The sequence below is a fragment of the Sceloporus occidentalis genome, unplaced genomic scaffold (genome assembly GCF_023333645.1).
Source record: "Sceloporus occidentalis isolate IW3139 unplaced genomic scaffold, rSceOcc1.0.p SCAF_15, whole genome shotgun sequence".
Classification (NCBI taxonomy): Eukaryota; Metazoa; Chordata; class Lepidosauria; order Squamata; family Phrynosomatidae; genus Sceloporus; species Sceloporus occidentalis.
In genome coordinates, this window is record NW_028316995.1 from 3,522,771 (window position 1) to 3,540,631 (window position 17,861).

A 17,861-nucleotide genomic window follows, 5' to 3' on the forward strand; every position below is an offset into this window, starting at 1 on the left:
TACAATGTCAGAAAAAGCTGCTTTCCTTCCTAGAAAAATAATAAGAGGTAAAAGAGGGCAGTGGTGATGAGAGTTGTAGTCACAAAGCAGTGAAAGCATTATTAACATCGTAGGATGGGGAATTGGGACACATTTAAAATCGGGATTTTGAGACTAAAATACAAATAGGAAAAGAGTATTACTTAACGCTCCACATGCTCATTACCCGAGGGGCAACCAGAAGTAACCGTGCCACATTTATAGACAAACAATTAACGGCCACACATATTAACACCCAATAAACACGGCTATACCGAGATATATTACTACTTGTATAAAACTACAGTCCTATTGTCGACTGGTAACATCTTAATAACTTAGCCAAAAACATTTCTTTGCAAACCTCAATTTTCACCAACTCACTTATGGAGTAATCCTGTCCATTAGGAAACAATAACTGACAGTACGCCTAAATCACGGTAGGACTTTTAATACAGAGTATACGAATGGGTCTACTTTACAGAAAGGGTAGTAGATAGGTGGTATAGCCTTCCAGTGAAAGTAGGACACTATGAAGGAATTTGAGAAAGCTTAGTATGTGCATAAAGTTATCTTAAGGAATAAATAAGTAAGTAGTCCTATAGGGCAGGCTAGATGGCCTGTATGGTTCGTATCAATATCACAATCCATGTTTCTATGTTATATAAATAAACACAGGGCGAGGTTTCTAACTTGCTAGTGATGTGTCTACTTCTCTTTATTTTTACTTTTTTAACAATAAAGCTACAAAATATACAATATATGTTTTAGGAAGTTCAATAAAAGTTTAAATATAGATCACAAGCTGAAATAACTCAAAATCCCATCTCTATTTTATATATATATATATATATATATATATATATATATCACTACCATTCTAAAGTTTGGGGTCACTGCTGCATGGAAAACAGGGACATTTCTAGATGGTTTTTTTAAGAATCAATTAGTCTTTGAAACATAAACTTGGATCAGTGAACACAACTTGCCATTGTAACACAAGAGTGATGGGAGTGATAAAGGACCTCTGCACATCTATGAAGTTACGCCATTAAAAATCAGCTGTTTCCGGCTACAATAGTCACTGACAACTTTAACCCTGCCTGCGCTGGATTTCTGACACATTTCATGTTATGTTGGACATTTGTTTTTGAAAGCTTACACACTACACTTCAAAAGTTTGAGATCACTTAGAAATGTCCATGTTTTTGAACCAAAAACGAATTTTGTCCATTAAAATAACATCACACAGATCAGAAATGCAATGTAGACATTATTAATGTTGTAAATGTAGGGGTTTTTTCTCTCTAGTAACCCTTCACACAACTTCTTCAGAAAAGTTCACATGGGTCCAGCCAGAATTAATAAAAATAAAGAGAGATTAGCATATTGGCGGTATAGAGACGCTCGATGTCTCAGTCCCAGTTTTATGAAAAGATAGAGTCCTACACATTTTAAAAAGCTCTGTTTTAAACTTTGCTTAACTTAGACACAGTTTAAAGGGGCCATTTGGCTAGTCCCAGCCAAAAACTCCCACTGAAGTAAAGGATAGATTTCGTACATAACGAGCTTTAACAGCAGCTCCAACCATCCAGAAGTGCCTAGAGGGACAGGCAGTATATCAGCTGACACCGGGAAAACTGCCCACGGCGTGGGGCTGAATTACTGATCCGCTCCAGCATACAAAATAAATACGATCAGCTTTTTACTTATTTTTTTCCCTACATTTATTTGTGCCGTATTACAGGCAAAGAAAAATGTCATAAGTAATGAATTTCTTCAATTAGCTATCTTCTAAACGCATGAACACGATACATTCATTCAAATACAAAAATAAAATTAGAAAAACAAGCGGAGAGTATATATTATTAGGTTACGGAGGATAAAAAGTTTCAGACGGGCCACTAAACTGCATACTTTAGTTCATACATAATTCAAGCAACAATATCGCTCCGCCAGTGAAAGTTACATTATTTACCGTATTTGCTCGATTATAAGACGAGGTTTTTTTCAGAGCAAATGCTCTGAAAAATACCCCTCGTCTTCTAATCGGGGTCGTCTTCTAATCAGACCTCAAATAGAGTCTGATTAGGAGACTAAGATCCAGATCCCCCGCACCGCTGCAGGGGACCTGGATCCTCCTGTCTCACCCCCCCCCCCCCATCATACACACTTACCGGTGCTTCCTGCTGTATTGCCGGGGCAGCGGGTTGACGTCTACGCGATCCGCGTAGACAACGTCCGCTGCAGCCGGAAGGAGGTGTGGCTAGCAGCGGGGGTTGTCTGCGTCCGTCGCGTAGACCTTCCCCGACTGTCAGAGATCTCTGATCTCTGACAGCCGGGGAAAGTATACGCGACGGACGCATACAAACCCCCGCTGCCAACTCCACCTCCTTCCGGCTGCAGCAGAAGGCGACGTCAACCCGCTGCCCCGGCTGGAAGCACCGGTAAGAGAGGGCTGAGAGGGGAGAGAGGGGAGAGAGGAGAGAGGAGAGGGGAGGGGAGGGGGGGGAGAGTGTGTGTGTGTGTGTTAGTTAAATGGGGGCATAGGGCATTTCTGGAGTGGCGTTAAGGGGGCATTTAATAGAGCACTCTGCCTCCTGAAATGCCTTATACACCTATATGCCACTCTGCCCCATAATATGCATTTTAACCCCCTAAATGCCAGAGTGGCATATAGGGGTATAAGGCATTTCTGGAGGCAGAGTGCTCTATACAATGCCTTTTAACTCCCTTAATGCCACTCTGCCTCCTGAAATGCCTTATACCTCCCTATATGCCACTCTGCCCCATAATATGCATTTTAACCCCCTAAATGCCAGAATGGGATATAGGGGTATAAGGCATTTCTGGAGGCAGAGTGGCATATAGGGGGTCAAAAGGCATACCATGGGGCACAGTGGCATATAGAGGGTTAAAAGGCATATCATGGGCCACAGTGCCATATTGGTGTGGCAAGCCTGGGGGCAGATGTGCGTAACTGGGGGACAGGCTGGAAAATACAAGAAATAAAAACAAAAAAAATATTTTTCTCAATCATAGCTTTTATTAAAAAAAATAGTTTACATGAATTAACATTTACTGGTAAAACTTTTTTCCTTTAGGGTCGTCTTATATTCAGGCTTTTTCTTTTTTCCTAAGTTAATATTCAGATTTTGGGGGGTCGTCTTATAATCAGGGTCGTCTTATAATCGAGCAAATACGGTAATTAGTGATAGTTATTTAAGTTAACAGCTTCATAAATTAGACAAAAGGATTAAAAGGCCGTATGGGGCCTAAGTGTGCAAAATAATTTCCAGTGCCGTTACGGAAATCTCATCATTCATCATGTTTTCCCTGCAATGTTTGACTAATTGAGAACATTTTAAAATAAAGATTAAAATTAAATAAACATAAAAAAAAAGACGCTAAATACATAACATGCCAAAACTCCAATCAACGTAAAATTATCGTAGATTTTTTTTTTTTTTTAATTATTTATTTTGCAAAAGCACGTCGATGCAGAATGTGACGACATTATACAAGTCAAATGCTAATAAGTGGAAGCTTAATCATCTAAACAAAAGTTCCTTAATAAGAAAAAAAAAAAAAAAACAAAAAACAGAATTATGGCTGGTGTTCTAGAACAGATACTTTTAATGTCACTTCACTAAAAAAAAAATCACATAGAGAATAAATCCCAATCTCTAAGAATTTCAAACTGTCAATTATTTACAGACGAATGAGCACTGTTAAGAAAAATTGTGAAAATGCACAGTTTTCAAAGAGTTTCACTAATTATTCCTTTAAATCAGATGGAAGTATACATTCTACTTATGACAGTATTTTTTTCTTCAAAACCGCAGTGAGGCGTCTGGTTGATTTATATGACGTTTTATATTAATTAGAGTGAAAGAGAATGTTATGGGGGTGTGGGGGGGGATTGGTGAGTGAAAGTAGAGGGAACTATCAAACTATGTTGCACTAGCGCCACCTAATGGTTACTGCCAAGCCAATCAACACACTTCACAAAAACATATTTCATAATCTTTAGAATATTTACGAGTCGCACTTAAAAATGTTAAATGTGTCTCACACCTTAACATTTCATACACCATAGAAAGACCACCACAGTGAAATATTCTAACAAAATACAATATTTCTAATTTTACGTTCATGAACAAATTCAGGTTTTATGGTTTTTTTATGATTACGAAACCCTATTCCCGTCTACCATTTATTCAAATTATGTTAAAGTATATAAATGCAAAAATATAGACTAAAATAGTACATCAGCAAAGATGACAAACTATTGCAAATAAGGTAATCATTTTGGATATTATTGGATTCTTTTTTTTATTTGTAAAACACATAAAATAAAAGTAAAATGTTTTAGGGTAAACTGAAAAATATAGAAAGCATCAAATTAAAAATGTTACTTTAGCATTCAAAAGTACAAAAAAAGGTTTATAACACCTACATTTTTCAACAAATTATTAAACCTATTCCATTTGTACATTGCAAAATAAAAACATGTTTTGTGCCTTATTGTAGCATTATTAAGATTAAAAAAATAATCTTCGAAAGCAGCCATGAGATCTGAATCAAAGTATAGGTTTGCTAATGCCACTTAATGAAACATGAACCAACCACTTCAAACAAGAATGATGAAGCCTATTAATATATAAAAAGTATAATGCTATTAATGTATGTTAAGATGCGATACTGCATAATTAAAGTATATAAAGAAACCTAATAAAACAATAAAATTAATAAAAAATAGACCGTTTACATAAAAAAATTCAGAAGTTAAAAAAGACCTATGACACCAGAAACATTATATATATATAATATATAATATATATACATACACACACACACATTTTCACAAGGAGCTGCATTACTTATGAAGCACAGGAAAGAGGCTGAAAACAGTCATTCAGACACTAATGTTTTTTGCTGAGCATTCCTGAAATGCAGGTCTCTCTCGACTTAGCGTGAAAATCCATGTCTAGAACACAGTATTCCATAGAAGTACATGGAGTTTTAATAAAGTAATAGAAACTGTCTATGGCACTGCATCTCCATTCATCTACAAGCAATGCCCTCAGAACATCCATATAAAGGCAAGAACAATCAGATATCTGTCTTTATCTTGTCTGAAAACGATGACATTTTTCAGAAGGAAAAGGGTCCAAATGGCAGGTGTCAAAGACTTTTAGCTTCACACGTGACGCTAGAAGGCAGAAAAGACAACAGAAGCGTGTGCTTATGTCAGCCCCACACGGTACTCGCAGTGAGACCGCACATCTGAAAAGAGCAAACCTCACAGCCGGTTAAATCAATCCAGTGCCAGATGCTATTACAGAGCAAAGCTGGCGCTCTACATTCGACCTGAGGTGAAATATACATCCGCCGACACCCATGAAAGGAGAAGAGCGGGTCTGACACCTCCCAAGCCTCAAGGTGACAGCTACCTGTAGGTGCCTCCACTTTACTTATTGACAGGAGGTAAAAACAGGTTCTGTCAGGACCCAGGAGCTGGTAAGACTTTAAGCCTATGAGAAAGGGGAGCAAGGTATATAAAACTTTCACCAAAGAAGACATGTCACTTTACATAAAACAAGTAAAGGGAGACATGACTCTTCCATAAAAGAACGCAGCAACGAAGAGATTCACGAGATGTCCAAAAAGCCACCGTTGTTATGCAATAAAGACCTCCGAGTAGACATTCCATTTCAGAATGCGTTTCTTAGCATTTTTATCCGTGTTTTATGAAAGTGTGCTTGCTAATGGTTATTTGTTAGACCTGACTACGAAGCCTAACGTGGTTTCAAGGTATGTAAGACATGTAGTCACTATCCTGTAGTCCTAGGAGTTTGCAGAAGAGTTAAACATTTCAACTCACAGACTTCACTACGCATTACGAGGGCCCAACCTCAGTGGGCTTCTCCAGCAAAAAATACTGTGCTGGCCCCATATTATTCATCGTCAAATCAGCGAGAGGACTTTCAATAAACCTTTTACACATTTACTATGCACCATGCAGGAGCAATACATGCCTTCTTTCATTGGGGAGGTGTTGTCTTAAGATTTCATTAGAGGCTGCACTCACGGTTTAAGGGGTTAACTTGGGTGGCTTAAGTCTATATTAAATATAATCATAGTTCTTTTACATAAAAATAAGGCTGACCTAAATATCACACCCTCAGATTATATGAAAAGATTTTAAAAAACTCCTTTGAAGCATTTGTTTACACTTTTCTACAAAGAACATCTGTATTAATCAATGCCAAGTCTTAGGAAAAATAATCACAAACTTATTTGTCGAGCCAATCTTCTGGCTAAATTCTAGAGGGCAACTTAAAACCATTAGGAATATTGATACAGTAAATCTAGCTGGTAAGAGTTAAGGTAACAACATTCCAGGTGCAGCGTGACAACCGCTGTCCAGCTGTAACAAAGAAAGTGCTGTAAGATTTGTCACCGCCGGCCTGCCTTGTACGATGTGCAACTCCTGTGGAGTAGTGGCTTCTGGGGCAGAGGTAGCCCTGTTTGGAGTAGGCCTACAGGTAGGGTCATCCAAAGTACTGAGAATAATGGGGTGGGCATGGCTAAACACCGCTCACTCAAGACTGGGAAAAACAGGACATGGAGACCCAAGGAAGCAGTGCTTCATCCAGAGTCTGTGTCAAACCCAGAGATTCCCTAGGTATGCCCATAAGGCTTTCTTTTATAACTAGCGGACCACAGAAATAAAAGGGTAGTTTAAAATTTAATACATAGTAGGAATGGTGTTTGCAATGTCACCTGGCTCTTAATGTTTTACCTCGCTCCTAGATTCTGAGCAAACCTGTGACGGTCTGCACCAGGGGATACTCACTATTATACTTCAAAGGTTTACACTAAGATATTACATTAGAAATACAGACTTTATAGCGATAGCCCCAAAACCATAACCACTTATGAAATATACAATAATAGAGAAAAATCTCTGATCATATACAATAACATTCCAGGATTTGTGCACAGATGCTTGTGTTGCTTTATTTGATAAGTATTAACTAATTTGGTAACTATGAAAATGTGCTAAAAAAATAAGTTAACTATGCGTGAACCACACTTACCAATAGACAACATTGAGAGGAGCAAAAAATCTTCTTTGAATCAAATCAGCAAAATATCTCTCTGTTTCTCGGCACGCTGTCCCGTTCCCAACGGCAACTGTGTAGCAGCTTTTAATCCAGAAAACAAAAACATATATAGTGCATTATATAGGGACAGCTCAGACACTTTGCAGAATAAAATCACGCCAAGGGTAGAACTTCCTAATGATTTGAAACCACAACTCCTACCTTAATTAATAAAATAAAAAAAATAAAAAAATGAGAAATACTTAATCACCAAAATCTATCCAAGTTTAAACGACTGCAGTCGTAAAGGGTGGCAGGTATATATCAATCCTTTGTACATACGGTATATAGATATAAGCGAAGATTCGATCATAAACTCACAGCTCAGTATAGCTGATGGCTTCAATGGAAACGGAACAAAAATAAAGTTTGTTGCATGCTGGAGAGATAACATTGTCAGCATACGGGGAAAAAATCCTCCGATACATCCTTACATGCCGCTCTATAAGCAAAATATACTCATAGATTGTATTTCTTTCATGTAATCCTAGTTTTATGTGTGTTTACAGTGTTATATATTCCTCGCATACTTGATAAATTTACCAAAGGTTTTTTTTTCCAGTTTTTGTTACTTTCTCTGTGTGGTTTGACATATAAAGCTAAAGAATATATAATTCCTCTTTTGCACCTTATTTATGAATAGCTAAACCTGTCCTAAAATAAATATATGTTTTCTTCAGTAAATTGTAAGCGGTTTGTCAAGTGAATAAAGGAATCTTCAGTAGGAGGCATTTCATTGGACCAATACAGGACATCGAAAAAAATAACATAAGTATCACAAGCTCCAGCGACCTCAGGAGGTAACTTCTTAAAATGCAATGAAGAAGCCTCAGGGTCTCCCAAAAGCTTAGAACACTTTATACGTTTTTGTTTTTTTTTTATCTTGGTCTTCAACAACTTTCCATGGACCCATAGAAGTATATCCAGTTTCCTTAAGATCTCCTAAATCTAACTAAAGAAAAACTAAAAAAAAAAAAAAAGATGGACTCCAGGATACTCCAAACTGTTAAACGAATGGATAGAAAAAATAAGCAATAAACTTACCTAAAACATATATTTTTATCAGCGGGTTACTGAACTGTACTGTATGTTGTTTAAACCCATCCTGATCATACTGTGAGCAAACATGACCGATGCTAATGCCGGCGTACATGTTATCGCAATCCCGCTCAATTAACCCAACTCTAATTATGACGAGAACAGCTTATTTTGGAAAGCAACCCTTGAGTAACGCAGCAATTACATGATATCTAATTACTGGCCTGTATTTTCCCAATTAGCTTAGTTCTAATTAGCTGCCTCTCGAGGTACGTGCGGCATTTTGGATGAAACATGGTGGTCCGGTGCTTAAATATATGATTTACTATATTACCTAATCAGACTTGTATGCTAGCCCGTTAAATCTAACACAGTTTACAAAGCTTGCGATTATGTACTGTGTACATAATACTGAATTCTGCCAATATTAACACGGTGTTCAGGAAGGTTATATACATCCTACCACCGTATTAAAAATAAACTACTAGAGAAACAACAGATGTATTGTTATTTATCAATTTTATAAAATAATCTAAAGATCGCACAGACAATTTTTTTTTGTTTACACTGGGTTGCCACGCATTCACTATTATACTGACGTTATCAAAACTATTGACTGCCTGGAGACTCGGAGCAATGCCCCCAATGGGAAGAATAATATACGAATTAGAGTAAAACCAGTGAAAAAGCTGCCGTCGCCTGTGCTCACAAGTCACTGCCAAACCTGGCTAATGCCATTGGGCTTGGAGAAAGAAAGCAAAATCTGTAACACCAAATGAGATATATGTAAACTTTCTTGTGGGATTAACCACGACAGAGCGTTTCAACACAACATTTAATTTAAAAAAAGTGCATCACGTCTTTTCTTATTTTTCCACAGCTATATGAAGCCTTTATAGGAGGGTTTGACCAAACTCAGTAGGTAGAGCCCCTAGATTTATAGGTCTGGCTCCTTTTTTGTGCCATTTTATATTTATCTCTATGAGTCTCCTAAAAAAATCAAGCAATGCCCCAGTTTTGTCTGTCTACAAAAAAAACCCAACTATCTAGAATAACTATAAATGTGACCACATGTCTATGCAATAAATAAATTATATATATATATATATATATATATAAAGAAATCAAGGCTAAAAAATGGTGTGTAGCTAACAATAATAAGGCCGACTGATTACGTGAAAGGTAGGTATCATGTTTCTGTTTTACAGATCAGAATTAATTTGTCTGACTTCCATTCTTGTACGTCTATGGGAACATTTAATCATTTTTTTTTTTTTTATACAAAAGAACATTCTTCTCAAATGTTTAACAGAAAACAATAAACGTCTCATACTTGTACTTAAGCAAAAGCCTCTTAATCTTCTCCGCTTCATGCATTCCATGCGCATGTCCAGTGTGCAAATAAACCACGTCTGTGTGCAAGATCTGACCTAACGATGTAAAAACGAGACACAAAACGCAAAAGGTAAGCAGAAAATCTACAGACCCTTTTCATAGATTTACGTATCATAGAGCGCTAGTTACCAGACCCAGGAGCTCCACGGGTCCAGCGCTTTAAAGTTCTCATCTATCTTAGTTAGTCGCAGGCCTAAAACAACTTGCCAAAAGAAACTACTCACTGGTAGGAGAAATGACGGCTAGTTTGCAGCCATGTTTATATCCGGGATCGACACCCATGATAGTTCGGCCTCTAACAGGGGTTGCAAGCAGCAGCTGGCGCAGGTTTCTTCCAAACATCATTATGGATTCCTTTTCTGCATCGGATGTCAATTTTGATCTTTCAAAAAATAAAGACTTTAAAACACAAAGATCTGAGACGGAGCACACAGTTTGATCATCTACAAGCCTTTTTCATTTGCAAATTTAGTAACAGCCACTAAGCCATTTACGATCATAACACGTATTTTTAATGCATGGCTTGGACCAGCGGGTTTTTTGCATATGGCAGTCGGTGACCAGGGGTGGTCAGTACCAGGCTTTGTAATGGACATTCCGCTAAATGCCCCCTGGGCACTGATTACTTCCACAGGTCGCTTATGCCTACGAGGACTGTCTATAACTGACCCCAGTGTGCCTTCCACCTAATGCTGGCTGGGAAAAGGGAAGCCTTCATCAGAAAGAAGAAATCCAATAGCTTGAAATACGAAATCCTGTAGGGTATTGAAATTGTGTTTTCGCATTATTTACCGATCACAATTACTATTTCTTTAAGGTTAGTCTGTAACGCCTTAGCAAAAAAAAAAAACTTTAGGACGGCAAACGGAAGATTAAACTTTGAACCAAATACCTAGACGCTGCCTGTATCGCGTAACACGAAACATATTATCAAAACGGCTAAAGGACACTTGTATGGCAGGTTCCAGCACATTCTGCGCCGAAAATATTTTAACATAAACTGCATAATCTTATCTGCATAAGGATCCTACAAAAACATACCGAGGAGAGCCAAACGCAACAGGGTCAGGTTTTCAGACGTGAAAGACAATATCAACATTAAAAGGCGGAGGAAAGAAAGTCATTGAAATAATAAGCGTCCTGCTAGCCCAGGAAATCTAAAAATCTATGAATATTTCCACACCTGTCACTACATAATAAACCATTTAACTGGCATGGAGAAAATTCAGACTGCATGTCTTGGGGCGGTGTGTAAACTTTCCGAACTCCGCTGAACGCCACGGGGCTCCTTTTTATTGGGTGTAGAAAGGGATTGCTCTTGAAAAGGAATAGTTGGTTGAAGTGGAACGTAGGTAGTCAGCCAGGCTCTGAAGTAGCTGATAATTATTGATCCGGTGTTATATCAACCACAACTGTTTGATGCCAAAATATAATGTTGTCTTTGCCTTCCTCTGAACCATAGTTAAGCTGTTCTTAAGATCACCAATGCTTTATGAAATGTAAGCCTGAGACCGAGCCTATGTTTAGAAGGACCTAAATCAATAAATCCATCAACCGAGCAGCAAAATGCTGGACAGCATAGTACAGGGGTGTCCAAGTTTTTTCTGCAGTGGGCCACTTCATCAGAATTGTATACGTGCGCGGGCCGCACTCATTTTTCACTGTGACAAAAAATATGGCCTTTAATAAAATATGCAGATTAAAATAAAGTAAAATGACACAAAACCTTTACTCTTCCTCTCACTGATTTCTGGGCCTTGAAAGTTTTGCGACTACAAATTCAGGATTCCCTAGATTTATTCTAGGGATGAACTAAAATGAAAATTCTGGACCAAAACATTCAGGGTTCACTTAGCCAAAACCGAAAATGACCCCCACCTTTAAAAATAATAATAAAAACTCACATGTTTAATAAAAGTAGGTAACACGCAATTGGACAAAATTAGCAATATGACTTGGCATGATAGGAGTGTGATTGCTGTTAGCCTAGGCAACCAGTAAATGCTGGTACCTAGGCATGATGGGACTGTGCTCGCTGTGATTGCTGTTAGCAATCACACTCCTATCATGCCAAGTCAGTCAATACACGCTGGTACAGGATGGCTGTAAGTGATGTGCAGACCCCATACTGCTGGCAGCATCAATACACAAGGGGGGCAGCTAGCCAGGTTTCAGCATGTACTGGCTGACTTGGCATGATAGGAGTGTGATTGCTAACAGCAATCACAGTCCCATCATGCCTAGGTTCCAGCACTTACACATCCATCCAGTAAATGCTGGAACCTAGGCATTATGGGACTGTGATTGCTGTTAGCAATCACACTCCTATCATGCCAAGTCAGCCAGTACATGCTGGTACAGGGTGGCTGTAAGTGCAGACCCCATACTGCTGGCATTATCACTACACAAGGGGGGCAGCTGGCCAGGTTTCAGCATGTACTGGCTGACTTGGCATGATAGGAGTGTGATTGCTAACAGCAATCACAGTCCCATCATGCCTAGGTTCCAGCACTTACACATCCATGCTAACACACACACACACACATTTATTCATATAATCATTAATTCACAGATTCATTCCCTCAATCACACACACTCATTCAAACACCCTCCCCACCCCCTTACCTGTACTGCAGCTCCCTCGATGCCGCTCACAGACTTCAGCAGGGGGCGCGGCCTCCCTCTGCCTTCTCTGCTAAAGCACAGAGGAAGTAGGAAGTCACGTGAACTCCGCTTCCTCTGTGCTGTCCAGAAGACCCTCCCACAAGTAAGTAGCAGGGCTTGAGGTGCGGCTCTTGTAAGATCGGTTGCCCTGGCTGCCGATCTTACGCGGGCCGCACCTCGAGGTCTCGCGGGCCGCATGTTGGACGCCCCTGGCATAGTATATTGTCTTGTAAAAATATTATAATTCTAGATTGTAGCCCAAAAAACCTATCATAAAAGAATAGAAGTGCATTCACCATGATTTTTGGTTAGTAAGTAACGCGTGTACCTGTATTCACGGCAGAGAAGGGGATAAATAAGGCGTTTGTAGGAATCGTCCACTGAATTATGTAGTGTTTTCATCAGTTCTGGTCTTGCATATTGCTTTGGTCTCCATCTTAAAAGAAATAAAGATTCAAACAATGAAAAAACCCAAACCGACCGCAATTATTTTAACCGTATCAAAGTCACGTGACCTTCGCTGGATTTTTCAGTGAACCGTGAGTTTTGTTAAGATGTAACATTCCAACAACACTTAGACATTCTGTGAACAATTTGTATTGGTGATTTAAGTGACATATTCTGACCTAGATTGTCTAGGCCTAAAGCTGGGGATTATTATTATTATTTATTGTTTTATATAGCGCCATCAAATTCGGTAGCGCTGTACAACGGTAGACAGGACATAACAAGTAGTATGTAACATAACAGTTAGACTTACAGAGACAACAGGCGAGGAGGGCCCTGCTCAAACGATCTTACAATCTATAGGATAGAGCAGCAGGTAACGCTAGCAGAATGCTTGGTTGTATAGCGAGAGGTATTAGCAGTAGAGGGAAGAGCTCATGCCGTTGTACAGAGCACTGGTGAGACCTCACTTGGAGTATTGTGTACAGTACTCGAGGCCGGATCTCCAGAAGGATATAGAAATGTTGGAGAAAGTTCAGAGAAGGGCTACTAAAATGGTTCATGGATTACAGGATAAACCCTACCAGGACAGGTTAAATGATCTTAACATATATAGCCTGGAAGAAAGACGGGACAGGGGGGATACGATAGAAACATTTAAATACTTAAAGGGAATCAACAAGGTAAAGGAAGAGAGTTTATTTAAAAGGAGAAATACCGGTACTACCACAGCAAGAGGACACAGCCATAAGCTAGAGGGGCAGAGGTTTAAAGGAAACATAAGGAAATATTACATTACGGAAAGGTTAGTGGATGCATGGAATAGCCTTCCAGTAGAAGTGGTAGATGTTAATACAGTAAAGGCATTTAAGCAGGCATGGGATAGGCATAAGGCTAAGCTAGATATAGGATAAGGGCAGGTACTAAAGGAAAGTACTCAGAGGTTGGGCAGGCTGGATGGGCCGAATGGTTCTTATCTGCCGTCACTTTCTATGTTTCTGTGTATATATGGCAACCAGATGATATTTTTTATGTAAATCCCTGGCCACTACACAAGTTGACTGAAAATGTTGTTTTGCTCAGAAATGTTTTAGACTTGAGAAAGGGAGAAGAGCTCCCGAAAGCTTGTCATTCCAAAATTCTGTTAGTCCAATAAAAAAAAGGTATTATCACAAGATACTTATTACTTCTGTTATTTGAGATTATATATATATATATATATATATATATATATATATATATATATATATAGTGTATTTGGTTAAAAAAGAGTAATATCCCTCAATGAAGTTTAGAGGCAAATAACTGACATTAAAGACAGCCCTGGCTTGCCCGGTTATAATTTACTCCCAGATAAAGGAAGCTGTTTGGAACAAAAGATGAAACAGTTTTTTTGTTGATGGTAACTTTTACCCTTTACAGCTTTGTTTTTTGTTCCATTAGACTTTCCCATTAAGAAGAATAAGATGTGTAAACATGTGAATACATGAGGGGATTAAATTATCGCATGCTTTTTTTTTTTTTATATAACTTTCATTTTGGACATATCAAATTAACATACAAAAAACTTGACTGTAGAATTATCTATCCTAAATATACGTCACAATTTAATAAAGCATATATTACTGTTTCAAAATTCAGACTTCGTCCATTCATTTATCTTACATTTCATAAGGGGGAATCTCGGAGGCTTCATCAGGGATTTATCTACTTTTATTAATTATTTTCTGTCCCCCCTTCTGATGCCTCTCATTTTTTTGCCTCATCTCCCCTTTAATATCTTACTTCAGTAAATGTCTCTATATTCCATGTTTGCTCCGATCCTCTCCAGGACAGTTCGATCCTTATCTATATCTCGTAGGTTTTCCCCTCAGAATATATTATGGTTCCATGGTTGCCAAACTTTTTTATAGTTGTCAAATTTTTTGAATTTAATCTGATTAAGGATTTTACTCCAGCTAATTGGCCCATTCCGTTTCCAGTGTCTAGCAATACATATTTTTGTTACTCTCCTATCAATGCATAAAGTAAAGTATGGGCATCTGCTCTAAGGGGAATAATCCAAAAAAGGTACGACATTTTTGGGATTTGATATCCGTTGATGACATTTAAACAGTCTAGCCAAGGCATCTGAAAGTTTCTCCATTTATTTAGTTGTGTCTTTATACTTGAAAGTAAATTTCTGTAATTACATGATGTAAGTAAGGTTATTTCTTTTGTAATTTTTATTCCCAGATAATCGATCGTACCCGCATTCCAATTTAATTTATACAGGCACCCCAGCACCGTCATTTCCTTACTGACCTTCTTCTTGGGAAAACACAAGTTTACATCCCTGCTTTTTATGACATATGATTGTGAAGTCATATGCTTCACTCAGTCATTATGACTAACAAGGCTAACAAGGGATGAAACCTGAAGACACTGACCATGAGCTTATGCTATCACTATAGTCAATGTATTCATATTTAATACACATAAATAAATAAATTGCTTGTGACTTCTCATTTTTTTGTCAGTCTGTAAAATAAAATAGATCTAACAGTCTAGAGGAGAAGAGAATATAGTATCTGCCACGTACACAAATGTTATGGTATCACCTATTAAAACTCATATATATATATATATATATATATATATATATATATATATATATATATATATATATATATATATATATAAAACAAAAGATATAGAATGTAACGCACTCACTTGACTGGAAGCAGTTGTAATATGCCCGGGTACTAGCAATCCAAAAAGTATATACAGCAAATAAAGTTGATGCACTCAGCGAGTCTTCTTTTTATAAAATGTATTAAATTGGTGAAGGTCCAAATATAAAAGAGTGGATCAACTTTATTTGCTATATATATATATATATATATATATATATATAATTCTGCCAATAGCTCAATGCTTAATACATAAAGTATTCATCCAAGTGGGCAGTATACCCCGATAGGGCGATCAGGTTCCTTGGTGCACTGCTTAGTCAATGTGTCAGCTAGGAACATCAGAATCTTCGCTAGCAACTGGCACATTCACAATATGGAAGTCGGTGATCTTCCATCTTATACGCTCTCTGCCCACGTCCAGTCCCTTTAAAGTCTAAACCCCACACTGGCCCCTAAACCCAAGTCTGACGAACCCAGATCCATCACTGCCACCTACAATGGTGGAACGTTCAATTATATGATTGTTATCGAGTAGGAAAGGGCTTTACATTTCTTTCACCTCTCCATTAACCTTAAACTTCATACACAAAACGACATCTCTGAAGTGCTCCCTTGTTGATTCGTTGAAGGTACGGCATCCTGAAGCGAGATTTGCTCAGGAGCTGGTTGAATTGTTTAAGCAGTAGCTTTCGATTATGCACACAACTGTAAGCCGATAAGATGCGTCTTCACCAAGAACCTCACAAGTAGTTTTATGCCACATGACGCGTATAATGAAATCAGTCAAGCTTCGGAAAAGTGTGGGGTTTTTGTCCATTAAGTTTAGTGTTTGTCTAACTGCTCTGCAAAGCATTAAGACAGCGAAGAGGCATTTCATTCCATGATGGCATTAAATAAAACAGATTCTGTAAGAATGTATACAGACCTTTCATTCACACACCACCTACAGAACGCATCCTTCGCCCTGTCAGGAATGATGACCTTTACCGTCAGGATTTTCAGATTTTCCCCTCGGTTAATGGCCAGGATCTAAGCAGAAACATAAATGGTAAAGACAGATGACACACAAAATACCCAAAAGATAAACTTACCAAGTCAAAATTCATAGAGGCACTTTCTCGACATTCAGCAGGAGATTGGAAGCGCAGCAGGAAAAAATAAATGTAAAAATAGTTTTATTTATATATATATATATATATATATATATACATATAATGATTTGCTTTTAGAATGAAAACTAAACTGAACAGTTTATCTTAATTCATTATTCAACTTATTAGAAAATCAAATATAAGTGAAAAAAAAATCTTTAATTTACCTTTATGCATTATACAGGGCAAACTTTGTTCATGAAGGAAAGCTCACCTGGGTCGACACTTTATAATGCATTGTAAAGTAAAGGTGCAAATTAGCTGATAACAGGCAGGGCAGTCTTTAAAAGTTTAATGCGGACTTCGGGGGGGGGGGAGTAGCTGTGGATGTGCCCTAGATGTTTGGGCTATAAAAGTTGGCCCTCTTGCAAAGCATGAGGATTGCACATGTGAATGTCCGGTGTACTATTTCATACTACTGAGCTACTGGCCCTGTATATAAAGTCACAACTCATCTTCATAATAAGCATCACTTGTGTAGTAGAGTTGGTGAGACTCTTCGATAAATTCGTCCACTTGGTGAATATTGACATTAAGGGTATCTGATTTAATAAACTTGGTATCTAGGAAGCATTTATTATATGAGTTAATTCCATTCAATATATTTTCTTACTCAAAGATTAACGTTCTGAAGAAGTTTCAGTATTTCTCTAACAGATATACAGACAATACATATGACCCATACCGATAAGCCTTGTGTTTGTTATTCACAAAGGCTATAGACGTTATGGTCTGAGGTTAGAGTGCATTGAAACAGCCTAATCAGTTTTTGGCCCCCTGCCTTAGTGGGTCGTTTGGCAAGTTGCCGTCCAACTCCTGTTTGTCTGCCTTCTCCATGTTACCACCACCACACCTTGGCGTCTATATGAAAATATCTTGATCGATGATACACAAACAAGCCATTGAAAAGATAAACAATTAAACGCACAAGGCCGTATTTAAAAGAAATGATAATGATTTGGGGGAAAAGTTCAAAACGCAGCGCAGTCACCATGGTAACAATAGAACATTACCTATAACTGCCCCATAACCGAACCGCTCTATATAAATTTGGCTCAAACTATTGGACAAATTTAGATTCTAAAAAGTCATTTATGAAGGAAATGTCATTTTTAATTTCCACTAGTTTTATCAAATTTCACAAATTCAAATACGACGACACACTGTTTAGCCGATACGTTTGCTGTTAAAGTGGCGGCCGTCTCTCTTACTTTAACGGATCTGTCAATTTTCGAAGAGGCCCAAAGCACTGTCACTACCAGCCGTGCAGTGTCAATCACGCTCTAATTCAATCACTGGCA

At 38.1% G+C, this 17,861-nt stretch overlaps 1 protein-coding gene across 1 annotated transcript in view; it reads right to left on the reverse strand.

Moving 5' to 3' along the window:
• Nucleotides 1-17,861, reverse strand: part of LOC149303152 (S1 RNA-binding domain-containing protein 1-like) — a 69,578-nt gene that overhangs the window by 41,074 nt on the left and 10,643 nt on the right. The window contains exons 10-14 of the mRNA XM_089481354.1: nt 16,335-16,438; nt 12,616-12,723; nt 9,848-10,005; nt 9,562-9,658; nt 7,125-7,232 (exon numbers count right to left, since the gene is read on the reverse strand). Of these exons, the coding sequence (XP_089337480.1) occupies nt 7,125-7,232; nt 9,562-9,658; nt 9,848-10,005; nt 12,616-12,723; nt 16,335-16,438 (575 nt within the window). The remainder of the gene's footprint in view (nt 1-7,124; nt 7,233-9,561; nt 9,659-9,847; nt 10,006-12,615; nt 12,724-16,334; nt 16,439-17,861) is intronic.